Consider the following 27,652-nt stretch of genomic DNA (forward strand, 5'->3'; position numbering starts at 1 on the left):
AATTCCATTTGTTCGATTCTGATTTTCAATGAAGTATTTTCTTCACTCACTTTTTAAATATCTTTTTCTATTTGTCCAATTGAGTTGTTTTGTTCTGTGGAATTTTTTTCCATTTCACCAATTTTATTTTTTAGAGAGCTATTTTCTGTTTCAAGTTCACTAATCCTATTTTTCAAGGATTTGATTTCTTTATCCACTCTGTCTTTAAATGAGTGGGATGACTTCTCCAGGCTCTCTTGTCAAGCCTCCCTCTCCTTTTCCCATTTTTCTTCTAGCTCTCTTGTGAGAACCTTTTTAATTTCTTCTATGAGATTCATCTGTGCTGAGGAACAGATGATCTCCTCCTTTGGGGATTCACCTGGGGACAGTCTGGTTTTAATCTCCTCAAGGTTTAGAGTCTGCTCTCTGTCCATACAGAAGCTGTCAGTGGTTAAGGTCCTTTTAAATTTTTTGCTCATTTCGTCAGAGAAGAATCAAAGACAAACTAGGAAAGAAAAAAAGAAAAAGAAAAAAAAAAAAACAAATGGAATCTGCTTTTTTGGGGGGAAGGGCTGGGTGGTGTTACCAAGCTTCCTCTACAGATTGCGAGGGCATCAGTGAGGCACTAGCAGCACAGTGATGGCTGTACTGCGCCTGTGCACTCCGAGACTCTGAGAGCGTGCTGAGACACTGTGGGGGAGGAGTGGCCAGGTCCCAAGAGACTCCAGCTGTTTGGGGTTGTATTCTTCACCCCTTGTGTTTTTAGCTTCTCTGCTGGGCTACTGACTTGCTGCCAGGGCAAAGTATCCAATCCTGAATTAAAGCTCTCAGAGCCGGCTGAGATCACACCCCACCCCGCTATGGTCTGCTCGGCTATGAGCTGCCTCCTGTGCTCTCTCTGGCGCCACCTGCCCTCAGCCTGCGCCCGATCTAAAACCGTCCCCATCCTCGAGCAAAAACAGACCTTTCCTGGCAAATTTCAAGGATGTCTTCTCTTGGTAACTATTTGGGGGGGGGGGGTTCAGTCAACCATTAATTCAGAGGCTTGTCATGAAATGGATTCTGAGAGAAAATGCGGAGCTTACACAGCTGTGTGCCTCCTCTCCGCTATCTTGGCTGGTAGTCCCTGCCCCTAAGAATCTTATAGAATACTATTTTACTGTTAAAAATGAAGGTGACATGAAGAAAATTTCAATAAAAACTAGGCATGTTCTCTCTGAGCAATGTAAGAGTTGATCAAGGACGCTAACTGCTAATAAAACAATTTTAATGGCTTACTTCAATTTCTATCCAAAGACAAAGAATTGAATATGCAATTCCTTTTTGTGGCCTACAGAACAGGTGAGGAAATCATACAGTTGGTTATAAGATTGGCAACATCATGGGATTGAGGAATCATGATTGGCTACATTAAAGAAAGGGGGTGACACACACACAAGAATTAGGACAATCTTTCTATGTCTTAAAGCAGTGTTTCCCAAACTTCTGACTGTAATGCCAGAGAAACTGAGGCAGGAGAGAGATTAGAGAGTTTTTAATATTTTATTAATGGGAGAGTAAAATTGACTGGACAGGATTCTTGTCTCAAATTATCCAGTCAGACAGAGATAAAGATATACTGGGACCAAGGAATCTATGTTGGTCCCAGGGCTGGAGGAGACTGTCATCTCAAAGAATCCAGCGTCCAGCGTCCAGCATCCAGCATCCAGCCGCAAGCTTCTAGCAATGAATGGAGGAACCCCAACTTCTTAAATATCTTTTATCTAAACAAAGGAAGGGGTAAGAAGCACAGGAAAACTTCTGTCAGGATAGGGGAGGCCATAAATCAAAAAAAAAAACCCAGAAATAGGATGTCTGAATACACAGAGATAAAGATGTCAATGAGATATCTTGAAATATTTTAGAAGGATATTGTAAATTCTTGAGGACAGAAAAGAGTCAGGAGGTCTATTCTCTTGTTTATCTTGCTAACAATTTATAACCTTAGAGCAAATGGTTCTCAGTCTGACCAAAGCGGGAGTTTTGCAGCTTAGGGAATTGAGACAGAATAGTTAAGGAAACTGAGACAAGGGAAACTCGTACAGGGAAACTGAGTCAAGACAGTTAAAGAGAACTGTGGCATAACATTACATATGTGTATCCCTTCTATAATTTTCATAAAAATGAGTACCCCTCGTCAAAAAAAATGGATGTATTTTAATAACAATCAAATATATATATAGGTACATACACAAAATAATAATGAATGAAAAATAAAATTATACATAATCAAATATGAATCCATGCCAGAAGGCCTGTTGCATGCAGAAAGAGAGCAGTGGTTGGAATTGGCTTCAGATGGATTCTTGAAAAATAAACATAAGGAGTGTACTTTAACATCATTCTGGCTACAAATGTAACGTGTATCTTGTTTTAAGAGAAAAAGTTCTGAAATACATCTTGCCTTTTCCAACTTTATATTTATGTGAAGTTGCTTTTTCAGCATTTGTAGACATTAAGTTGAAAAAAAAGGAACAGACTATTGGATGTGGAACTGCATCTTAGATTAAAATTAACAACTAGGGAACCAAAATTATGACAATCTATTATCTCAGCACAAACAATTTCATCCTTCTATATAAAAATAATCAAAATCAGTGGGACTTACAAAAGCCCATAATAAACCTTTCCTATAAGAAAAATCGCACAAAAGCTAAAAATACACAGGCGCCTGGAAAAGCCACTAACTATTAACAAAGTAAGTTGTCTCTGTAATGAAGTGTCACACCGGACCATCTCACACCTCACAAGATTGTCTTGACTTGACTCATGAGAACATAGAATGAGGCGCAGCTAAGGTTGGTGCAGTGAATATCCCCACCAAACTCGGGTGCAATGCTTACCCTCACAAAACTCTTCCTGTACCCTTGGGAGTATGTGTACCACACTTTGGGAAACACTGCTTTAAAGGAATGCCTTATGGATTTATGAAATCCATTTGTATCCCATCACCATTGAGAGGTAAGGTTAGCAGACTCATTGGCATCTGGGGATCAGATAAAGCCTTTTTTTTTTTGGACTTTTAATTGGACAAAGACAAGCCTAAAATGGGACAAGGTCAGTTCATCCATTCTCAAGTGTAGTGCATGGATGTCACTGAGTTCTAGGGAGCTGAAGTTATGAGGGAGAACAAGTTTCTTTGTCACAAAGTGATTTGCAGGAGCTGCTAGAAAAAGGTTCCTTAGAGATAAAATGTTTTGTGAGAGTACTAAACTTCTAAACTTAATATCTAACTATGAGAGAAGAAGACTGAACTCTTGAACTTAACCTCCTTCATCCCAAAAAAGCAGCTTACATTTTGTCAAGCAGAATATGAAATGTGGTTGAGAATAGAATCAATTATATAGTGAATAAAATACAAATATGTGATCAATAAATAATTCTCACAATGGAGATGGATTCAGAAAAACCTGGGAAGAAGTCTATGAAGTAATATGAACTAAGGCAAAGTGAAGTGAACAGAACCAGGAGAACACTGTACAAAGTCACAGCAACATTGTATCAGAAGTGATACAAGGTGGTTCACCACCTAGCTACTCTGACCAATACAATACATGACAATTCCAAAGGACTGATGATGAAAAATTCTTTCCAACTACAGAAAGAGAATAGAAGAACTCTGAGTAAAGATTGAAACATATTTCTTTACTTTTTTCCTTGCTTTTTTTTTTTTTTTTTGCAACATGGCTAATAACAAAATGCATTTTACATGATGTTACATGTATAATGGACATCCGACTGCTGGTCTTCTCAACGGGTAAAGTAAGAATTAGAGGAAAGGACAGAATTTGGAACTCAATTTTTTAAAATTAATGTTAAACATTTTTTTAATATCTAAAAATATGAGGGGGGAGAAGACTACCCTAGAACAGTCTTTGACAGGGCAACTTGTCCCAAGTCAGCTAGTACCAGAAGTAAGAATTGAATCCAAATCTTTCTGGCTTTGAGTTTTGATCTCTATTATACCACACTGCCTTTCTATTCTACCTCCCATTCATGTATTTATATACATACTATAGCTTTATATAGAATGTGAGCTCATTGAGGTCAGGGCATGGTTTTGCTTTTCTTCGTGTCCCCAATACCTGTCACATAATAGGTACTTGGTAAATGTTTGTTGACTTGTTGATTTGGCCAATAGGACAGAGTTCTGAATAACAGCAGCACACAGTCATATTTCCCAGTGAACAAACATATCCCTCCCTTTAGCAGAGAGACAATAAGGGTCAAAGAATGCAGATTAGACAAAATCACTATAATCAACTGGTTTCATTTCAATGTTTTCTTTGCTCCAAAGGAGTACTTCCTGGTGAGAGATGGGATAAGCTCCAGAATGTGATGTAAAAACAACAACAACAACAAAAGATGATTTGTGCCCAGATTTATTGAACATTCATATTATCCATTGTACTAAGAATCACTGATCTCTACCACATACAAGAGAGCCAAGGAGGGGCAGAGATGATCAAAGTTCTGTCTAAACACACCCTTCTAGCTCTCTCTGCTCCTGATCTCTGCTTGAAGCTGGAGAGGAGAAGGGAGAATTGGGTCTGCCAGGAGAGGAGAGTCATGTTTTTTTTCCTTAGGACCAGATGTGCAGCCACTAGAAAACTGCTGTCAACCAGCTGCTGCTGGGACAAGGTCAACTCATCCATTCTCAAGTGTAGCACATAGATGTCACTGATTTCTAGGGAGCTGAAGTTATGAGGGATAACAAGTTTCCTTGTCACAAAGTGATTTTCAGGAGCTGTAGGAAAATAATTCCTTACCTCCCCTCTACCCCAGGGCTATAGTGTGAAACCTCAGGTCCAGCTCCTAAGCTGTTTCCCTTCTCAGCCCATACCAAAAATTTGGGGAGTGAGCAGGAGCCAGAAGAGCAAGCAGAGGTTAGGAAACCACCATCAAACACCTTGGTTTGTTCACCAATCCTAGATCATTAAACAAAAGGGGAATTGAATGCAATTGGGATAAACACAAACCCAGGGAATCTGAGAACAGACAGATATTCCTGGTTTGTAGATGTGTATGGGGGTGAGGGAGGAGAAGGAGAAGGTGGGAGAAGCTGGTCAACCAGAACCAGAAAATGTGTAAAAGAATAGTTCTTTTTACATATCTCATAAGTGTTTATAAGTGGTAAATAATTAATGTCAAATAAATAAATTAATTAACAAACAAATAAGAGAACCATACTTCTTTAAGAGTGAGTTTGGTTAGGAGAAAAAACACCAACCTGGGTTGCTGAGTGCTCTGGGTCCTAGTCTCAGAACTGCTATATACTGGATTTTAGTCTTTGGACAATCCTAACCTCTCTTGGTTTGCTTCCTTATTTTCAAATGAGGAAGTGGGCCTAGAGAGTGGCTAAGGGATGCCCTGTCAGTTCTATAATCCTTACAATACAAATCTCTAACACTAATTAATCCTCTGGGAAGCTTGATACTGCCCTAGATAACTATTGCTCAGAATATGACACAGTGACCATCCACAGAAAGCAGAAAGTACTTGGGCAAAGAAAAAGAACTTCCCTTTGCCTGGAGGGGTGTGTGTGCTTTCACAGGGATATGACCCAAGAGTTCCAACAAGATTATCAGGTAAGAGAGAGGAAAAGGAGCACCTAGGTTACTCAATGTCAGCTCCAGGCATTCCATTACATCTGTATATCCCATTAGCACTCAATTTATAGAATCAAAGATTCAGAGAAGGCAAAGATTCGTAGAGCTCCATTGCCCTCATGTTAGAAAAGAAGATACTACAATTCAGAAAGGTGAAGTGACTTGCCCATGGTGCCCATAAAGGGTCACCAGCACAGCCAAAATTTGGCTTCAAAGGCAGCCAGATCTCTGATTCTAAATTCAGTACTCTCTCTTTTTGCTGTTATTGTTCAGTCATGTCTGATCCTTCATGAATGAACTTGGGCTTTTCTTGTCAAAAATAGGAGAGTAATTTGCCATTTCCTTCTCCAGCTCTTTTTACAGGTGAGGAAATGGAAGCAAATACAGTTAAGTGCCTTCCCCAAGGGTCAAACAGCTAGTAAATGTCCTAGGTTAGATTTGAACTCAGGAAGATGAGTCTTCCTAACTCCAGGCCTGGCACTTTTTCTGTTTCACCCTCTAGCTGCCCCTTTCTACTATACCATGCAATCAATTATTTACATATTGTTATGGGAACATTCTCAAATCTTTCCCTTTTTCCATCTTGTATTTCCAACTAGTTTGTGGAGTAGCAGAAAACCCGAGATCACATCTTCCACAGGTTCCCTAGTGCCAATGTTAGGGTTTGGCACCCCCCTCAAAGGAATTGTGGTAACAGATCAAGGAGGTATCTAGCATCTATCTGACCTAATTGAAAGAGTTGAATATATTCAAGAACTCAATGACTAAGGACTTAAAATTTTTTGAGGGAATTTCATTTGTTTTGTTATTAATGTTATTTTTTTATCTTCAATATGAAAAATGTTCTGGTTTTCTTTCATTCTTTATATAAAATGAGCAAGTTCAATGGATAAGCAGACCAAGTTACACACAATAAATATACTTGTTCTTTAGCTCTAAAAAGAACATTTAACAATTATTTCATATACTTTTAGTTTTTACTCCAATTCTATGTTTTTCCAAGAAAGAAAAGAAAGATTCCTCTCCCCTCCCCCATGGCTCACAATGTCCATAAATTTTATATCAAAGTATATTGCAGAATTATAAAGGGAAAATCAAATGTTAAGAGCTGGAAAGAACTTCAATACAACTCCCTTACAAGGCCAGGAGAGGTTATGACTTGTCCAGGAAGATTGCAGGTCTCAAGATTCATGATCCAAAGTATCTTCTAAACCAAAGCTTCTTAAACTGTGACTCATGACTGCATATGAGGTCTCAAAACTGAATGTGATGGCCATAAAATTATGATTTATTATCAGTAAATGTTTGATTTGTATACCTGTTTTTCATACCTATATACTGGAGGTTGCAAAAACATTTCTCAGGCTAAAGAGGGTTGTGAGCAGGAAAAGTTTAAGAAGCCCTGCTCTATATTATATTACCTCCTATCCAAAAACTCAATCCCAGATCCTAGGAATATTGGACACACTCAACAGAGACCTATCCTTCATCTTCCTGTGTTCAAATCTGACTTCAGAGTGCGGGAAGATCTCTACACTTAGTCACATTTGTAGAAAGAAAAATCACATATTTGGCAGGGAATTAAGTGGACCTGGAGAAAAGGAGGGAGGGGGTGCTAAAAACTGAGAATCCTTTCACTCTGGCCTGATTACAAGTCTCTCTCCCTTGGGCCCCAGATCTCCCAGGGAAGAGGCTATTTCTTAGAATTGGGCTGGGTTCCTGCTCAAATCCAATGGTAAGATCTGGGTCTAAAAGTGACCAAATTGAGAGACAATAGAATAATACCAAGAACACAGGGATGGAGAAGTGAGAGGACCATCAGGGTTGACTGGGCCTGAAATCAGTAGAAGAGCAAGAAGGCTGGAGAAGCTGAAAAGACAAAGACAAAATGGATATACGACATGTGTTAGTTGGGTTTCCCTGGGAGCAAACACAACTGAAGTCTTTCTCTATGACCACATCTCCCTCCCCAGTGCCTCACTTTCCTATGTTGTAAATACTGTGTCTCTTCCTATTCTCCATGACAACTACCCCAGAGAGAGAAAATTTAAAAAAAAAAAAAACCCTAGAAGACAGTGCCTTGGATCGGAGCCTCTGCTTTTGGGTATGCCTCCTTGTTCCCCCAACCCAGCAAGGAATAAAGTCCTTCTCTTTCTTTAATTCAAATTGATAAATATTATTAAGCAACTATCATATATTAAGTGTACAAAGGCAAAGATCAAAGAGTTCACGCTTATATCCTACCCTGGGAATACAACACATTAATAAATGAGTACAAAGTTTATACAAATTAACATGAAGTAATTTCACTAATAACTGGGAAGAGGAAGGAGTTGGAGGAGGAAAGGTTTCATGTAGGAGATGGTGCCAGAGCTGTGCTGAGGAAGAAGCTGAGGATTCTGCAGAGGGGAGAGAGGAAGTATATCCCAGAAATGGAACATTTGTGGGAAGACATGAAAGTGAAAGATGGAAAGTCATGTATAGGAAACAGGTAGCAGGCCAATCTGACTGGAAAAGAGAGTGTGTTGATGGGAAGTAATATGCAAAAATCATGGGAAGGTAAATTTTGTATATTTATCCTCGAGGCAATATGTTGGAAGTGAGATGATCATATCTGTGTTTTAAAATTTTCTACTTGACCAACATATGAAAACTGAATTGAAAAGAAAAAATGGTGGCAAGAAACCCAATCAGAAAGCTAAACCTTATTTCAGGAAAATTTGTGATAGACTGAAATAGGATGGCAACATGACAGGGAGAAAGGGATGCAAAAGATTTCCCAGTGTGGGGACCACCTGCTTTATTGAGCTTTCCCTAATACCCCTCCTCTCATCAATTATTCCAGAATGCATTGTTGTCTAGACCTCTCCTTCGCCTCCATCACAGGCCATCCTGCATTGGTATCAATTCCAGTGACTCCTTTCTGATGGATCAGTAATCAGTTCAAAAACATTTTTGTTCTCAGAACAACACAGGGACCTCCAAATCTATGAACATGTTGTACTCTCATTGGACTGTGAGCTACTTGAAAGGCTCAGAGTTATTCTTTCTCTTCCATCCTTGTGCCCATGTTTGTTGAACTGAGTTACCTAGAACAGCTTCTGAAAATCTCAGAAAGCAGGGGTTTATTCAGGGGTGGGCTGGAACCAGCTCACACCAACTTTTAAGAACAAGGATAAATGTGAGCATTTATACTTCAGAAACTGGTGAGTGATACAAATTAGAGCTTGATTTGTTTTATTGGTTAAGCTTAAGAACGTGCTGGATAAAATGTTAATATTGTGAAAGATTAAACTCAAAAGCAGGTCCTACTTATCAGAAAGCCAGTATATTCCAGGTTGACTCATGGCCACTCTAGACAATATAGACTGTAAACTCTCCCAAGCTTGGATGCTGGGAGGTCCCTCTAGAGTGGGCCATTAGAAATGACCTGAGCTAACTCTGCTGATGTGGGACTTGACTCTGCTGATGTGGGAACTAACTCTGCTACTCCTCACCACATATACCACTTTCTGTCTCCTTTTGGGGATAGTATCTACCAAACATATACTTTTAGCTCGCCAGAGGCATGTCCTAGGGCTAAAATTTTGATCTGGACCTTGCAATTAAGCGACCCAAACCAAAACGTTTCTGCAGTGACTGAGGGAGAGAATATAATATCTCCCATTGCGCTATAGAGTTATTGTAAGGGGTCTATCAATTCCAATGCACAGCAAGCATTACCATTTTGAATTTTCTTTAACTTGAACAAAATATGAATGTAATTACTCTCATGTGAAGGATAACTGAGAAATTTTTGAGGTTAATAAAAAGGTTCTCATACTCAAAAGACATTGGGAATCAATGACCTGAAGTGGCTCCTTCAAAAAGGCCTTCCTCACCCATAAAATGTCAGTATTTTAAGAATGCAGAAAAAAAAGAAAAGGTCCTTTTTTGCCTGGGGTGGAAGGGTTGGGAAGGCCTTAAGGTCTCCATTGCCCACACTGGTACCTGGGACAGATGATGGCAGCCGGTCACTCCCACAGGAATCGGACATACCAGATGGTCTCATTCTTCATCTGGGGCCCAAACAGAGGATTCAGCTGGGCCAAGATGGCAATCAGCCAGCTACCAGAAGCAAAGACAAGAAGATGAGTTTGAAAGGAGGAACTTTACCCTGAACCTCAGACAAATGAGTTCATCTAATAGGATAATTTTTCCATGTAAAGAACTGCTGCTCTCCTATCAATTATTAGGGCTTGTGATTTGAGTTGCTTTTTTCTAATAATGATTCTGGATTACATGGAACTAAGTACCATGTATCCCCTGACTGCCCTATAACTAAGCACATGAGTTTATGTGATAGTTAGTCAGGGTTATGTCCATAAATCGCTGTTTTCTTTACATAGAGAACTAGCCCATATAGGAAAAATCCATGACTTAACATTAACCAAATAACCCTAGTAGTCCAAAATGACTTAAAATTTCTTGAGAATCTTCTGGGATCTGAACACAAGACTGAACTTACTGATTAGAAACTTGGAAACTGAATTTACTGACTAAGGCCCAAGGCTCAGTTCTGCCACTAATTGATCATGTGTAATGATCAATCATTCATCAAGTACTTATTAAGTGCTCTCTATGTAACAGGCAATATGCTGGTTTCTGGAGATACAAAAAGAAACATGAAAAAAACTTATGTTAAATCACTTCACTTCCCAGAGCTTCAGTTTCTTCACTGTAAAGAAGATATTGGACTAGAGGCTCTTTAAAAATCTATATTATCAGTCTTCAGCTGGAGTATAAATAGAAGTTTGACTGAGCCAGAGTGGTAATGAGCCAGTTACTGGTGATGAAGAAAAAACAGCTTTCCTTTTTTGTAGACTTGTAGATTTCTGGAGAAAGAAGGTTGGTGCTGGAGATTTCCAGGATCAGGGCTCAGACATCACCTGTGCTTGAGTTTTTCATTCCATCCTATTCTATTTAATCAGGTTAGCCTTCCTACAGGAAGAACTATTATTATGGCTCTTTGCAGTTTATAACTTTACAGCCCTGGGAAATAGGTAGCATGTATATTATTAGCTCCATTTTACAGATGATAGTAATAGCTAGCATTTATATAGTGCTTTAAGATTTGCAAAGTACTTTACAAATATTCTTTATTTTTATTGTCACACCAATCCTGGGAAATGTTGGCTGTTGAAGAATACAGAAGTTAAATGACTTGCCTGGATGGAAAAGTATTTGAGGCTGGATAAGACTTCAAATCTTTCTTGACTTCAAGTCCAGTGCTCTATACACGTCAACATTAAGATGCTCTAGATTGATTGACTTATTTGGAGTTACATAGCTAATGTAGCATAGCTAAACAGCAGGATCAGAATAAATATACACACAGGTCTCCTGCCTTGGAGTGCAGGGTTTTTTCTACTATACCAAAATGACTACCTAATAAGAGTCAGGCTGGAATTCTTCCTGCCAGAGTAGTAATAAAAACCAAAGCAATGAGTCAGAGGGATGAAGCTGGCTTGACCAATTAAAACCCAGAGAAAAGAGCCTCTATTCCAGGTTCAATCAACTCTCAGTCCCCAAAGGCAATGACACCCATCTTTTTCATTAGTCAAGATAGGAATAGCCATCACTGTCTCCATTAACTTCACCTCACCTTCACTCCTTTTCATAGCCATATCTGCTTTATGAAACTCTTATGTCCTGGATAAACTTCTATATTAAGTGGCTATGTATAAATCAGATCACTTTCCCACTTGCTTACATTTTAATGTCAAGACCTTATTTTCCTTACTGAGAGCAAGACAAATACCTATTCAGCATTCCCTCTCCTCACCTCAAAATTTAAGGAGTGCTTTCTTCACACTAACTACGACAATATCTGGCCTGGAGATCACATTCCCCAGGGAGAGAGGATGACTTTACTATTATTCCCTAATATCACATCATATGCAGGTAGGTGGCAGAGTGGGTAGTATGCTGGACTTGAAATCAAAAAGGGCAGACATCAAATCATTCTTCAAATACTTATGACCTAAGTAATCCTGTGAAAATTACTCAGTTCCTTCATTTGGAAAATGGGGGTAATAATAATTAACCAAGGGTTATAAGGACTAAATGATATAATATCACTGCAAATTTTAAAGAGCTTTTATTATAAAGCCATATTGTTATCAGTTAGTATTATTATTGTCACATCGCATCAAGTTCCTGTGTCCTATGAATGTGGGGACCATTGACCAAGAGAGATTTCAGCTACTGGGTAGAGACTCTAGCTTTATATATTTCCTATTTTAAATCACTTGGAGCAATAATTCACATTGTCCCCTACTTTAAATTTCAAATCTGAGTAGAAGCTGTTACAGGAGAACAGGCATAGGAGGAATAGTCTAGGCATTTAAAGGTTGAACACTAGCAAAAATATTGTAGCCTTTCAGAAAGCTGTACTGTGGATATATGTCAAAGAGAAACTAAGGCAACTGGTTACTAAGGTAATGATTCAAAGAGAGTAACACCAGAAAGACAACTAATATCTAATTCCTTTGTTGGATAAGTAATATAGTATCACACTGCCTTTCAGTAGACTGAAGGCAACCAATTTGGGCTGCCGCTACTACTGTAATCTCTCCTGTATTTTATGCAATACTTACAAAGTATCACTTGCAGACCACAAAGGAATCACAAAACAAATGAAAAATACTTTTGTAATGCAAATTTATCTGGTTATAAGTTAAATTGTAATGTATTGGATTTTCTTAAAGCAGGAGGCCCTTATAAAACTCCTCACCTCAGAGAACCATGGAACATTAGTGTCAGAGGGACCTAGTGGCTATCTAATCTCCCCTCTTACACATACTTAGCAAATTGTCATCCAAATCTTATCTACTTTAGGTAGATCAGTGCAACTTTCATGATGTTTTAAATGCTCAACAGAAGCAAGAAGGAAGTTTGGCAGAATTAGGGATGTGGGGAAGGGCAGATCAGCAAAATAATTGGTTTGAGGATTTGTACTTCCTGGAGAGCTACTTACAACAAGTAACAGCAGACAGCAGTGGTGACCAACATGGTGATGATTACCCTGCAATGAAAGAGAAGAGAGGTAAAGATGAACAAAGACAAAAAGGTCTAGAATTCACTTGGAGGGGCAGTAGAGTGCCTTCATGCTGGCCTTTTCCCTATTGCAGGCCACCAATCAGAGGGGTTCCTGAAAACTCATGGAGCAGAGATGGCCAAAGGAAGACATAAAGCTCATAGAATTTGTAAATTGTAAAAGTCAGAGCTAGCCTGCAGAGATCAAAATTTAAAGAGAAAGGGGCCATGGAAATAAGAGGCTAAGTAGGAAGATATATAAAGATATGGGGAAAGCAGGAGAGAAATATGAAGTACAGTGAATTTTTTTTAAATTAAAATCTCAACTAGCTACTTTTCATGTCCACATGGAGCAGAACTGAGAGAGGCCTTTAAAACACACCAAAAAAGGATTTTAGTCATATCAAAGAAGAAAAAAAAAAAAAACCCTCAGTTCTGCCAATGAATAAACATTTCTTAAGTGTTTACTGGTTTTCAGGCACTGTACTGAGAGATTCCAAAGAGTAGAGATAATTTGGCCTTGAAATTTGTTACAAGGAACTGAGGAATTATCTACTTCATAGGAAATTAGTTCACAAAAGTTTTGTCAATAACCCTGGGAAAAGGAGAGGGTAGGTGTTAAAGCTGAATAACATGCAGCCCAGAGAGTGTTAGCTTCTTCAAGGTAGGCACAGTGTAATTTTTCATTTTTCTATCCCAAATGATTCAAAAGGTGCTTTGCACATAGTTACTTGATTGGTGTTTGTCAAACTGAAATGATTCATGCAAGATCACATGGCTAGTAAATAAATAGCAAAGCCTGGTCTTCTCTATTATACTAGGCTGCCCAAGAGCGCAGTCTCAATAGAGCTCTGTTCGTCTGGCCAAAGGTTAGAGATGGATCTACCAGGTAGCCAGGAGTCATTCTCTTTACCCAGCTCCTCACCTGTTGGGTAAACAGTCATTTTACAGAAGCATGGCTCATTCTGACTGTTTGCTCTCTTAACTCTTGTGACAATCCCCCCCACCCCAGGAGCTAGTAACTGATATACTGGCTGTGTGCGCCTGAACAAGTCACTTCAACTTGTCTGCCTCAGTTTCCTCATCAATAAAATGAGCAGGAAAAGGAAATGGCAAACCACTTTAATATTTTTGCCAAGAAAACTCCAAATAGGGTCGTGAAGAGACAGACATGAGTGAAGCAATACACCAGTTTTCTCTGCTGATCGTCCTTTGGGGCAAGTAATCCTGTCTTTCAACTCAACATGCAATATTTTTTATTATAGCTTTTTATTGACAGAACATATGCATGGGTAATTTTCCAACATTGTCCCTTGCAATCACTTCTATTCCAACTTTTCCCCTCCTTTCCCCTACTCCCTCTCTTAGATGGCAGGCAGTCTCATACATGTTAAACATGTTAAAGTATATCTTAAATACAGTATATGTGTACATATTTGTACAGTTCTCTTTCAACATGCAATTATTAATCATTTACTGGATGCAGAGCACAATAGGAGTTAACTACAAACGTTAACTAAGGGTTAGTATGGTGCTTGCCTTCAAGAAGCTTACAGAAAAGAGCTTTTTCTTTGATATCCATCTCTACAGTTTATGGATTGGGATGGAGACACAAAACGAATTCAATAAATATTACTGAAGTAATTAAATCAATAATTGAGGTGAAAAAATAATTCAATGATGGAAGATGAAAGAACTGTGGGTGGGGATGGGCTTTAAAAGTAAGGGAGAGGGCCAGGGACAAATGAAAAGGTGATTTGGTGATTGACAGGTAAGAGGAAGAATAACGCTTAACAGGGCCGGAGATAAGGAAGGGGAGCAGGGATCTGGAACTCACGAGCGCTTGGGGAGACAGAGGGGTTTCCTCTTACCCGCGATTGGGCCCCTTGGGCACGAACCAAGGCCCTGCAATCCCGATAAGGCCCCAGAAGGTGGTGAAGATAATCACCGGGACAGCGAAGGAATGAGCTGTCATGGCCGGAGCGGGCTGGAACCAGAAGGAATATTCAGGAACACGTTAGAACGGAGGGGGCCCGGGATGGGATGCACAGGGCCGGAGTAAAAAGCTCGGAAGCAGAACCTCTACCGCAGCGTCGGATTTCTCTGCCTTTGATTAAGCACACCGATTTAAGAAATCAGCAAGCTCAGCCCTGAAGCATGCGCAATAGCCGTCCTCAGCCTCAGGCTGCGAGAAAGCCAGGAGGTTTTTAGGACCCAGGTGGAATTCGCGATATGGGTCCTTTCTTCAGCGTATGCAGCAGTTTTCCCAGGCAAGCCTAGCCAGCCTAACTAGGGCCGAGAAAAGCAGAACCCTGGGCAGCGACTCCTTAAAATGTAGGTGGGATCGTGGCAAACAAGATGGGAAGGAGGAAGGAAGAATAAAATCTGCAGGGATTCTGATTCTTCTTCTCCAGATAGCATTAAATTATCCCACTTTTTCTTCCTCCTTTGTACAGAAATCACGGGATGTTGTATACCTGAAAGCGAGCTCACACGGGCATCTTCATTTTATAGATGAGGAAACCGAGGTCCAGAGGGATAGAATGACTTGCCTACCATTGCACAATGCATAACGAAAAAGAGTACCAGATCTGGCGGCAGAAGATCTAGGTTCGACTTCCAGTTCTGCTACATTTTGTGAACTCGGGCAAGATATTTTCAGTCTTATGATTCTCAATTTCCTCATCCGTAGAATGAATGGTTTGGACTAGATCCCGTGATCCTCTGATAAATGACAGACTTGGCAACTGAAACCTGCTTGCTATCCAGTCTCTATTCTGGTGCCTTTTCAAAATTAATCAACGAATAAACAATTTACTAAGCGCCTACATCGTGCCTATCACCGAGCGAGACTCCGGCGGAAATACAAAATTTAGACAAAATTTGATTCTAGACTTCGCGCTTTTAGATCTAGGAAAGAAATAAGAGATAAGCACTCGTAGCTATAATTCACAATATTACTGGATTACAAAATAAACTTTCTCGAGGGCTCGGAAGAGGAAGGTTTTTGGGTTTGTTTTGGGAGGTTTGAGTGAGGGGTGTATGTTTGCTTTTTACCAATGGGGAAGAAAGGGGAGAATCATCTGGAAGCTTTCCAGGAGAGATGAAGTTTGAATTGAGGTTTAATAGCCCGATAGGTGTTGCAAAGGGGAAAATGAGAGGGATAACATGAGGATCAGCCTTGACCTCCTACCCTCTTCTTTCCATTTGGCACAACATGCCTAGAGAGCCCCGGCAGCAGGAGCACACCGAAGTCAATCGCATTCTCTTCTGGAAGTACTTGCCGTGCCCGCCATCGGTCCCTTGTTTATTACTTATTTTGAGACTCTCTGAGACACCACTTTTAGTGCATCACATCTCTTCCTCTTATCTAAGCTAAGAAAAAACTTTTCACCTTGTCCCCCTTTTAGTCATTCCACGCCGACTCCGCTTCCTGGCCCTAGCGTCCAGAATGCAAGAAGAGTGGCCAATGGGTGTGGGTGCCTCTGGGAGTGGCTACCAAGTACTACAAGTCCCAGAAGCCACCGGGGACGAACGGAGGGAGTGGGAATAGGCAGGAGCCGCCCAGGTCTTAGAACAGGCACAGCCTATTGGTCCACGCTAGAGCAGGGGAATAATGAAGATGAATCTCACCTTTTGCAAGAAGGATGCTCTTAAATCCTGTGTCCTCCAGCATCTCCTAGTCTGGTCTCAGATTTGATCTCCACGCTTACCCCGTCTCTTATACTGGGCCCAATCCTGCTTTCATTCTCCGCTAAACCCTTCCCATCTGCTAGTTGCTTTCCTTCGTCCTCTACCTCCTCCTGTTTTCTTTGTCCTTCAATATCTATATGACTATTCTATCCCGCCCTGAGTGCCTGAGGTGCGTGGAAGCTTCCCAGTTTGGCCAGCCCGGAACAGAGGGCCCGGAACAGGCCAGGATTCAGGCCGCAAGCCAGCCTCCTGTCTCCGGTGACACGCAGAGCTTCCAATGCCTCAGCTGCAGCCCATGCAGGAGAGCCCCGGCCCAGGGCCGGTCTGGGGCCAGAATGCAACCTATCCTAAAGGCTCTCTCTGCAGGTAGGACTTCCTGCCCAATCTTCCGGGCAGTCTCGAGCCCAAGAGAAGGCCCAATGCATTGGAAAGAGAGGCAACCAACTTTGGAAAGAGAGAGATGAAGGCAACTGGGCCCTTCTTCCCTCTGCCTGACGCTGTTCTCTTCGAGGGCGGGTTCTGTCTTAGAACTGAGTTTCAGGCTTCTTTATTATTCAGGTGACAGAGAGCCTGTAGGGGTAGAGAAATGAGTACAGCACAAGCTCTCCTCTTCCATAATTTGCACCAAACTGTGGAGACTGGACTATGATGGAAAAGATGGATAGAAGGAATAAGGGAAAACTTGTTCTGCAGACTAAAGAGAATTGTATTCCCTCTTCTAGTTTTTAGGATTTGTAAACCACAAGCAGATAAGATCATCTAAGTGATCCTAAATGTGGTGGTATTTCTGTACTGTTCCTCTTGCAATTATGAATTAAAGTTGAAAATTAGAATTAGAAGGGATCTACACTAAGTCTGGAGATCTGGGTTCTAGATCTAGCTCTGTCATTAACTAGCCCCATGACCTTGCCCTCAATGGGCCTATTCCTAAAACTATAGACAGAGAGAGTCAAATTAGTTGAATCCCTAATCTCTTCCAGCTCCAAATTCTAAGAATCACAGGGGAGATTGTTAGAATGGGTAACTGTACCTTCCCCTCCTGCAAAAGAAAATGCCAGGATCCTGGAGATTATTTTAAAAGCAGGATGCTGACCTGCCTGCTACCTTCCCAGTGTTTAAGATCAGCATAATTTGCCTCATTCCTGATTAGATCTGTCTCCAAATCTTGGTGGGGAAAATCTGAGCGTCCATATAGTAAGAAAACATCATTACACATAGCATATGCACTAGCTGCTGTTTTCCACCGACAGGTTGGATTGAAATAAGCCATCCACATTCTATCTGGCTTGTATGAGTTTTACTGATGTCTTTCACTTCTACTTTACATTCATTTTCCATTATTTCCTTTCCCAAACTATCAAACGTTCCCTTGTAACAAAAACTAAAAACCAAAATAAACAATTCAGCAGAACCAACCAATATCAGCCTTGCTCTCCTGCTTTACCTCTGCCCTATGGAAGCTCTGGTGCCTGTTAAGGCTTAGCATAGTACCACTTTCTCATTCCTTCAGTTGTCAGTGATCCACCCCACTGCATCAATTGTTTTGTATTTTATTTTGTTTTTACTTATCTGTAAATAGATAAATATAGACTTATAGTCTAAAAATCTTCTGGAAGAAGAGACAGAAAACAGTTAGAGGAGAGAGAAATCTCTTTCATGCCCCCACATAAACTTAAGAACAGGATCTGTTACATTTTTTGTCTTTGTTATCCCAGTGTTTGTCACTTAATGCTATTGAATTGAATTGAAAATTCCCTTCACAGTATCCCCAAATCTTCCACAAAAGATAAAGTTTTCTCATCTCTTTTCCTGGGTAAAGCTTAGTTTTTATGATTCTACAATGTTCTATTTCATTTTATTGTTCTTTCCATTTATATTACTGTAGTTATTACATGGTTTTCTTATTCTACTTATTTTGTATTGTCATTTTATTTAGGGTTTCACTGAAATCCTTATTCCTCATTTCCTAATCTACAAAAACATTCCATCATGTTGTGTACCACAATTTGCAGTTCACATTCTCTAGTAAGAGTCCCATCATTCACTTAACAAATATTTACTGAGTGTCCTTTATAGGAAAAGCTCTATGAAATATACAAAGACATAGTATCCAGACTTGTAATGGAGATCAGACAGGGATAAGATAATAATGGCACATATTTCTAGGTTTTACAATGTGCTTTCCTTGAAATAAACAGCTTTCTGAGGCAAGTGATACAAATATTATTATCCTATTTACATATAAGGAAACTCCAGCTCAGGGGAGATAAGAGAATTTATATAGCCAGTTAGTCCTGAACCTGGAACTCCTGTTCAAGTTCAAGGTTCTTTCAACTAATTCTGCCTCTATAAAGTATGAGGTAAGTGCTATATTATCACAGAAAAACAAATAATAAAGAAAAGTAATGTGGTATAATAAGAACCTAGAATGTTTGAAACCCGACTCTACCATCTCTGCCACCAGTAACCACTGACAAGCCATGTACACATCTTGACCTTTGGGTGTCTCATTTTATAAAAAGAAGCCAAAATTGCATATTCTGCCTCACAAGGCTATTGAGATTCTCTGAGTCTGTTTCCCCATCTATAAAATGGGGTTAATAATGTTAATACTACTAACTTCCCAGTATTATTGAGATTCTCTGTCTCATCTGTAAAATGGAGATCATAATACTTTAGTTACCAACTTCATAAGGTTATTTTAGATTGCTGTGAATAAGGATAGTATAAACTTTAAAATGTGTTGTGGAAATTTGTGCCATTATTTTTGTTAGCAATTCAGAGAAAAGAATGTTTGCCATGTACTGATATGATCTGGAAATGCTTCATGGCTAAAGGTGAAATTCTGGCTCTTGAGGATTATATCCAAAAGTCTCCATGGGATAGATGGCCTGGGTTAGGGAATAATGCAAAGCCAGGTTGCTCACTTCTTGGAGATCATGAGCATGTCTCTGTGCCCCAGTTTTTTTCACCTATAAATTGAGGAAATTGGGCGAGATAGTCCCTAAAATTCTTTACTGGCTAAATCTAGGACCTTATTATTGAGGCAAGAATCCATGGGATAAATTTGAGCCTAGTTTCAAAAGAAACTTTGTTCCTATAATTAAACTTGAGTGCTCTGTGGTATCAGAAGATGAAAGCTATGTTAGTGTAGTTTCCATTTTGTCTTAATTTCATATTTAGAGGCATTAAATATACCACAATTAACTCACCATAGATGCCTGGTTATATGTGGTTCCTTTGTTCCCTTTAGATAATCTCTATTCTGCTTTTAGGTACAATTTTCCAAATTTTGCATTATGTTTATTATCTCATTCTTTTGGAAGAATATGGATATAAATCCTAAGATAATGAATAGAGGAATAAAGTCATTGCTAGAATCAGCTAGCCCAATCCCTAGTTCCCAGGACCCAGGAACACAATCTTCTTAAGTAATTTCATGATAGGAGCATCTTCTCATAGTATTTCAATTTACATTGGTTTGAACTCAAGCCACTAATGGTCTAAATGAATAGGAATCTTAGAAAAGGAAATGGGTTGGCCAGATGATGAAATTACTTGGCTTCTGGGAAATCTATTCATTATTATTCCATCATAATTCCTGAGCAGAGGCTGGGAGTTGAGGAATGGGCTCTGGGAAGAGCCTGGGGAAAATAGCTGATGGATGGATAGAAAAGAACTCTACCTTACAGAAGGTGTTGGAATAATTTCAGTGTGAGGGATCTATTGTTATTTGATACCTTCAGATGGGCAGTTACTACTAATAGAATTGTCCCTATTACCCTTAATAGTGAATGTTTCTGATTGGTTGATTGGTAGAAATTACCATGACAGCCCTCAATGTGACCTGATATAATCATCATTTGTATCTATATTCATTAATTTCCTAAAAATTATGAAAGCAGAAAGCCTTTAAAAAAATAAGACAGTTAAAACGAAAGAAAAGGTTTACAGAACTGAATTTTGCAGAGAGACATGTTAAAATTCAATTGAATTTTCCTGATTCTTCCCAAAATATAGGAGACCCAAAGTCACTTCAAAGGGTTGGAAAGTATGCTTCAGACCCATGGAGGTCCCTAGATATCCTCTCTAGGGACTTTGTCAGGATGACAGCAGTGCAGAGTGGTTGCTGTCATTGCAGATGCCAGTGACATTCGAGGATGTGGCTGTCTACTTCTCCCAGGAATAGTGAGCAGTACAGAAGAAGCTTTACCAGGACGTGATGAGGGGAACCTATGAGTTGGTAACCTCAATGGGTGAGGGTGTTGATTACTTGCTTGGTAGCTGTCCAGTCAGGAATCCCCAGGTGTGTGGGGTCAGGGAGCCTAGAGTCACAAATTTTCTCAGAATCCCAGAAGACTAAAACAGTTCAAAAAGGGTTCAGAACCTGGTTTTTCCCTCTCCTTGGCTGGGCTTTTTTATTCTGGGGTCGGTAATAGAGTGCTATTTGGAGCTATAGTGAAAAGAGCAATGGATTTCTATTCAGAAGACCTGAATTCAAATCTGAGCTTTCTTATTTTTGTGACCATGGACAAACAATATGACATCTCTGGATTTCAGTGTCACCTATAAAATGGGAGAGGGTAGAGGACCCCTAAGGTCTCTTACAGCTCTAAAGCATACTGTGCCAATGTAACCCCCCTGCCTTTTATGCAGCCCACAAATGCATATTGATGCCCTAACAGTGGTTCTCAAAGTATGGTCTAAACTTTAGACCATAGGACCAAGCGTCCTCAAACTTTTTAAACAGGGGACCAGTTCACTGTCCCTCAGACTGTTGGAGGGCCGGACTATAGTAAAAACAAAAACTTTGTTTTGTGGGCCTTTAAATAAAGAAACTTCATAGCCCTGGGTGAGGGGGATAATCGAACTCAGCTGCCACATCTGGTCCACAGGCTATAGTTTGAGGACCCCTGAATCCTGGGGATCTCTGAAACCCTTTTAGAGGATCTACAAATTCAAAAATAGCTTTTATTTCCAATATGGTAAATGTCTATAAATATAATCCAAATAAACAAAAACTCTTTGGAGAGATTCTCAATAATTTTTAATAGGATAAAGGTACTGAAAACAAAAGTTTGAGAACCACTGCCTAGTACATCAGCCTTTCAAGTCACAGCATGTTTCTCATAGCCCAATTCACTACAAATGTGCATTTCAAGTCAGATTTCAACTGAGAACTATATTTCTACCTATGTGATTACAAGATACACTTTCAATCAGCTTTCTTTATTCAGGGTATACTGCTGCCAAACCAGAGATTATTTGTAAAATTGAACAGAAGGAAGAACCATGGATAAAGGAATCCCAGAATGATAGAAGCAGCTTGAATTACCACTGGGGTGAGTCTCATGTCAGTGTCAATCACTGCACAGATCTCTGGTTTTCTAACTTTATCTAACTTTTTTCTAACTTTATTTAACCAGTTTGCATTTTCTTTATATGAATTTGTTAGTTTTCAATTTTTTTCTCACAAGTTAATCCAGACTTCCTAGTTTGGACTGGGAGTTCCACCTTTAGCAGTTAGAGCAACAAACATTTATTAAACTCCTATTGTGTGCAGAATATAATGTTAGATTTGAGGAAAATACATTAAGTCAGATACTTTGTTTAAAAAAAAATTTGAAGGCTGTGAGCTTTGACTTTTAACAAGGTAGCACCAACATCTTCCACTATACTTAACCAGAAGTTTGGGTTTGTCTATTTAATCTTCAATGTTTATTTAGGTTTTTTTAGTTTAGACTTCATTTGCATCATTGCAGTAATGAATCTTGTTTTCTTCTCCTGCTTTACTTCCTATGAGTTTTTCCATTTTTTAATGCAATATAATATTCCTTTACACATTTGGCATATAGTTTGTTTCCAGTTTGTGCTATTATAAATAGCATCAAACTATTAATAACTACTAAGAAGATCTTTGTACAAATAGGCATTTTTTCCTTTTTCTTTTTTTTTTTTTATTGGCAGCAACCTCCTTAGGGAGTAAAACTGCTGAACATTTCTGTAACTGTAATTGTAACAAGGATATTCTCACCTTGTATCAGCATTCTTAATGTACTGGCATCCATTGTTTCAGCTCCCTGGACTTGATGGTTACAAATTTAATACTAATACTAGGTCTATAACCCAAAGAGAAAAAAAGGACCTATATGTACAAAAATAAATATAGTAGTTCTTTGTTGTGGTGGCAAAGAACTGGAAATTGAGGAGATATGCCCCTTAACTGGAGAATGGCCAAACAAGTTGTGACATATGATTGTGAAGGAGTACTATTGTGTTATAAAGATGACAAGCAGGGCAAATATCAGAAAAACCTGGAAAGATCTAAATGAACTACTAAAAAGTGAAATGAGAAGACCCAGCAGAACACTGTATACAGTAATAATGATACTATAATGATGATCAACTAAAACACTTAGCTATTCTGATCCATACAATGATCCCCCCAAAATTCTAAAGGACTTATGATGAAAAATGCTCTCTGCCTGCACAGAAAGAACCAATGAACTCTGTGTGAAAATTGAAGTATGATTTTTTCACTTTATTTTTCTTGTGTTTTTTGTTCAATGTGGCTAATTTGGAAATGTTTTGCATGACATATATAATCTGTATCAAACTATTAGTCTTCTCAGTGGAGAGGAAAGGAATAGGGGAGGGGAAGAGAATGTGGAACTCAAAATTTAAAAATAAAAATAAGTAAATAATAAATTTTTAAATTACCAAAAAAAGTAAAAAAAAAAAAAAAAGCCTAGGATACAGTCTTTCTAAGATATACAAACCATTAGTAAGAAGAGTAAGCTGGAAAAAGGATAAAGCATGAAGGGCCCACATGTGAGGAATGTATGTGGAGGGGGACCTCCCACCTCTGATGACTACAACTGTGTTTCTGAAAATGTCATCTTGCTGGTCTCATTGATCCAACCTTCTGGAACTGGACGGATGTGGTCCCTATGCTTTATTCTTTTAGACTTTGTCTTAGCTGAGTGGTATTTTGGGGTCAGAGTAATATATAGGTCTGTATAGCAAGAACCAGATTAAAATGTAATTAGAAAATAATTAGCAAAATACAGTATAACGCAATAATGTCAGTATGGGGTTTTCAAAGTCAACATGTGACTGCATTTTTATTTGACACTGCTGATCTACACTGAGCATTGCATGTTTTAGGTTCCTCTTTTGGATGAGGGGGAGGGAAGTTAAATGGGGAGGAGAGGTTACTGGAGTCATTTCAACCCCAGGAGATAGTGGTTCTAGCATATAAAGACAAGCTGAAAGCTCTTTGGTCATAAGCAACCCAGGGAGAGTATCCTCAAACTTAGGTCTTTCCTCCATGACCCCTTTGTGCACAATGGACATCACAGCCTTCTTCTACAGATAGTATCTAAGCTAAATTAGCTCATTCTTTGATACTTCCAAGAATTTTTCTGGCTTAACTGCAATTTTATTTGATCTAAAACTAACCCAAGTAGGTAAAGTAACTATTCTTCATCTATATTTATGTCTTTATTACCTGTCTTTGTCTACAGCAAAGCTTAATAACTTTGGTTCAATTTTTGAGGCACTGAAATCTCAGTTTCTTTCCATATCAATTCCCTGTTGCTGAAAGGTAAGGTTGGAAGGTGTTTGATCCTATTTATTGCTTTTCATTAAAATCTAACTGTAGGTATTATCCCCAGCTCTGGCTTAGGGCTGCAGCTTTACTGTTATTCCACAATTAATGGCCCTATCTAGATATGGAACAAGACTATTATAGGATACTCTTTGTGGGGACTGCTCTGGGGCTGGGAGATAATATTCAATGACAGGAGTACAGCCCTCTCCATAGGCTAACATATGGGTTCTTTTTCTCCTCTTCAGGTTCTAGGAATTGGATCAGAAATGAGAGGATTAAATATGTTGGAGACAATATGGAAGACTCAGAGCCATTTACATTCTTGATGAAGTCAGAGGGTATTGTCCAGCTCTCCCTAAAGACTAAAAACAGTAGCAGAGAAAAGTCCTAGAAAAAACAGACCCATACAGGAAGGTCTAGTGTGCCCCAAAGACTATTGGGAAAAAAGAAGCCCCTAACCTGTGCTGAGTGTGACAAGAGCTTCAAAAGCAACACAGCCTTGACCATCCATGAGTGCAGCCACACGGGAGAAAGGCCTTTTAAGTGCCTCGAGTGTGGAAAAGGTTTCCCTTCCAAGGGGGACCTCAAGAGGCATGGAAAGATCCATGTCGGGAAGCATGATAAAATGGGAGTGATGCTCAAAGATGCCCTTCCAAATCATGGCCTCCCTAAGCACAGAAGACCTGACCCCAGGAAGCTTCATGTCTGCCTTCAGTGTGGGAAAGACTTCAGAAAGGCTGGAACCCTCACGAAACACATCAATGGTCACCTGGCAGAGAGGCCCTTTGTGGGGAGTGTGGCCAGTGCTTCCGCCTCAAGCAGATCTTGGTGTCCCACAGGCGGACACACATTGGTGAGAGACCCTATCGCTGTCCTCAGTGTGGGAAGTGTTTCAGCCAAAAGCACCATCTCAGGAGTCACCATCGAGTGCACACAAGTGAGAGGCCTTTTACTTGCTCCCTGTGCTCTCGATGCTTCAGCCAGAAGCACCATCTGGTCAGCCACCAATGCATCCACACAAGTGAGCATCCCTTCACCTGTGTCAGCTGTGGCAAGAGTTTTAAGGACAAGAAGACACTGACCATCCACTGCAGGGTACACACTGGGAAATGACCATACACATGTTCTGAATGTGGGAAGGCCTGTAGCCAGAAGCAGCATTTGAAAAGCCACTTGTGGGTACACTGGGCAGGGGGACAATGAATGCTCTCATCATTCCCAGAAGAAAAACCCTATCAGTGCAAGATATGTGGAAAGGCTTTCCGGGACAAGAGGATTATGCTGACCCACCAAAAGACCCATGATGAAGAGCCAAGACACTTTCCAGTGCTGGGGAATGTGACATTCCAAAAGAAGGGACTGCTTCTCTGAGGCAGTAGCATGACTATTCTTGGATTGCCATGGTCAGCCACTAAAAGAGGATAGAATGGGATATCTTCAAAGAGCCATCTGGGAAGATTATCATGGGGCCAGACCACTTGGGAGTTTCCAGAGGAATCAGGTCACAGTAGCTCTTTTCCTTCTCTCATAGGATGAGAATGGTTAATTATTCCACAAGGCCAACAGATAGGGGCCTAGAGAGGAAGAAATTCACCTTATAAGTAAGTTCTCCTCATAGAACAGAAATATAAGTTCCTCATCTTTGAGAAGTTGTCACTTGAAGATCCTTTAGAAAGGAAGATAAAGAGATCTCCCCATTCTTTTCTCCACATGTGAAAAATCTGGACAAGGTCCAAATAGCCCTCAGCTTGCCATGTTATCTGAAGTCTGGCTGAAAGAACTTCCATTTATTCTTCTATCAAAAATCCAAATCCACCATCTTTCTTTTCCTGCAGCACAACAGTAGGTTCAAAAATCACTATTAAAAATCTGGAATTGGAAATCCTAAATTCCACTCCTAGTCATTTGTCACTTAGCCAATCTGGATCTGTTTCCTCATTTGTAAAATGAAGAAGTTGGACTAAATAACCTATTAGGCTCCTTCCAGCTCTAAATCTATGATCCTATGATCTTAGATTTTTGTGTGGTTGATTCCAGTCCTATGTTATGAACATTTAAGCAGGACCACAGAATTGACTGTTCGTTATTCTTCCATAATAAAGTTTTACCATCCCTACATTTCTAGCTGTCTTTGCTGTTCCCTGCGGGCTCATTGCAAGTTCCCTAATACCAATGATCTTCTGATTTACTATGTTGTTTCCAGATTACGAAGGAAACTTTCGGCACAATGAGCACTATCTGGTACAGGGGGAAGTTGTTGGATTCAGAGGTAAGACATTGAAAGTGTAGTCCAAATTCTTCCACAAAGTAGCTGTAACAACTTTGGGCAACTCTTTTTTTTTCTAAATGGTTCCTCCCTCTGAGATCTCTTCACTGCTCTCCTTTGGTCATTTTTGTGACAATCACGAAAACTACATTAACTTCATGCTGTTATCAAATGGGTCTGAATTTGAATTGGTTAAGAAGAAACTGATTAAGGCAAGCTAAGCAAAAGGGTGGTACACTGATTTTGACTGCTGAATCTTTAGCCCAGGAAATTCAAAGGAATTATTACATAATAGAATTTAATGCCCCTTTTGTTTCCTTCTTTTACTTCTTCCTTCCATCTTATTTTTTACTTCTTTCTCCCTCCATCCCTACTATATTTCCTTTTTTACTCCATCTCTTTCACTCTTCTCCCTATCCTTGTAACTTTCAGGACCAAAATGCCCCTCTCTAGCCATTACTTCCTTTTTGTGTTGTCTCTCCCGTTAAAAAGTAATTGCTTAAAAAGATAGACTGTTTTTGTCTCTGGTATTTATATCCCCAGCACTTAGTCCAAGGTTTAGTGGATGTGCTTTTCCATTCATTCCTCCTATCCCTCTTTTTACTCTCAATTCTTCCCTTCCATCTTCCACTCCTCTATTTCTTCTTTAATCATCTATCCAACTTTTCCCCCTTCTGCTCTTTTTTCATTCCCTCAATCTCTTCTCTCTTCTCCCACAATCCTCCTTCCCATCCTTTTTGTTTCTTCTCCTCTCATTTCAACCCCAACCTTCACAATTATAAGGCAGAACCAATATTGGGTACTGGAGGAGAAGTCCCCACTTGCTAGAATCTTTGTGGAATAGAGATCCTTGCCCCAGCCCTCTGTCCCAACACTCTCTTCCTGCTCCCATTTCCTCTTTTTTGCTTCTTATTTCTCCCAGTGCTCTCATGGTTGCTTTCTCTTTTGTAATCAATTCAAATCTCATACAGTGGGGAAAATGCTGATTGGGAATCAGAAGATTTAGTTTTCAGTTCTGAATCTGCTCCTAATTAGTTGATGACAAGTTTCAGCCTTACCAAACAAGTTTCTTTATCAGAAGAATGCAAATAACAGCTACCCTTCCTTCTCCTGGAGACATGGGGTGAGCAGCAAATGATATAATATGTGTGAAAATGAAAGTACTTTGTAAGTGGCAAAGAGCAGTTCAGGGGTTATTATTCATTCTAAGGGATTAAGAACTAACCTAATTTCTCTCCCAGGAGCATTGACATTTTAGAGAGGAGCCTACAGGGACTTCCGGTTAAGATGGCGGAGAGGAGGCTCACAGTTGCATAAGCTCCGCGCTTTCTCTCACTATCCACTTCATTACAAGCCTCTGAATCAATGCTTGACTGA

General features: G+C 39.7%; 1 protein-coding gene and 1 long non-coding RNA gene across 3 annotated transcripts; one reads left to right on the plus strand and one right to left on the minus strand.

The window, feature by feature from the left end:
• Positions 1-1,502: 1,502 nt before the first annotated feature.
• ATP6V0E2 (ATPase H+ transporting V0 subunit e2) lies at positions 1,503-14,861 on the minus strand. 2 transcript variants are annotated; one of them, XM_051963506.1, is made up of 4 exons: positions 14,576-14,861; positions 12,646-12,693; positions 9,618-9,734; positions 1,503-1,742 (listed from the first exon to the last, which is right to left on the minus strand). In XM_051963506.1, exons 1-3 carry the CDS (start codon positions 14,677-14,679, stop codon positions 9,641-9,643), a joined length of 246 nt encoding a protein of 81 aa, XP_051819466.1. In that variant the 5' UTR covers positions 14,680-14,861; the 3' UTR covers positions 1,503-1,742; positions 9,618-9,640. The 2 variants fall into 2 exon arrangements, with proteins under 2 accessions (XP_051819466.1, XP_051819465.1); XM_051963505.1 differs by lacking the exon at positions 1,503-1,742 and adding an exon at positions 4,385-7,496 and having other exon boundaries at positions 14,576-14,853.
• Positions 14,862-15,638: 777 nt separating this feature from the next.
• Positions 15,639-27,547, plus strand: LOC127539338 (uncharacterized). The gene is made up of 3 exons (XR_007947907.1): positions 15,639-16,763; positions 21,635-21,739; positions 24,255-27,547. It is a non-coding gene; the product is annotated as an uncharacterized LOC127539338 (long non-coding RNA).
• Positions 27,548-27,652: the final 105 nt, after the last annotated feature.

The sequence above is a fragment of the Antechinus flavipes genome, chromosome 5 (assembly GCF_016432865.1).
Source record: "Antechinus flavipes isolate AdamAnt ecotype Samford, QLD, Australia chromosome 5, AdamAnt_v2, whole genome shotgun sequence".
NCBI lineage: Eukaryota > Metazoa > Chordata > Mammalia > Dasyuromorphia > Dasyuridae > Antechinus > Antechinus flavipes.

Coding starts and splice junctions, on each gene's coding strand:
- ATP6V0E2 (XM_051963506.1), bottom strand. CDS start 14,679: ATGACAGCTCATTCCTTCGCTGTCCCGGTGATTATCTTCACCACCTTC. Junction 12,694..14,575: donor CCCAAGGGGCCCAATCGCGG/GTAAGAGGAAAC, acceptor CTTTCATTGCAG/GGTAATCATCACCATGTTGG. Junction 9,735..12,645: donor GCTGTCTGCTGTTACTTGTT/GTAAGTAGCTCT, acceptor TGCTTCTGGTAG/CTGGCTGATTGCCATCTTGG.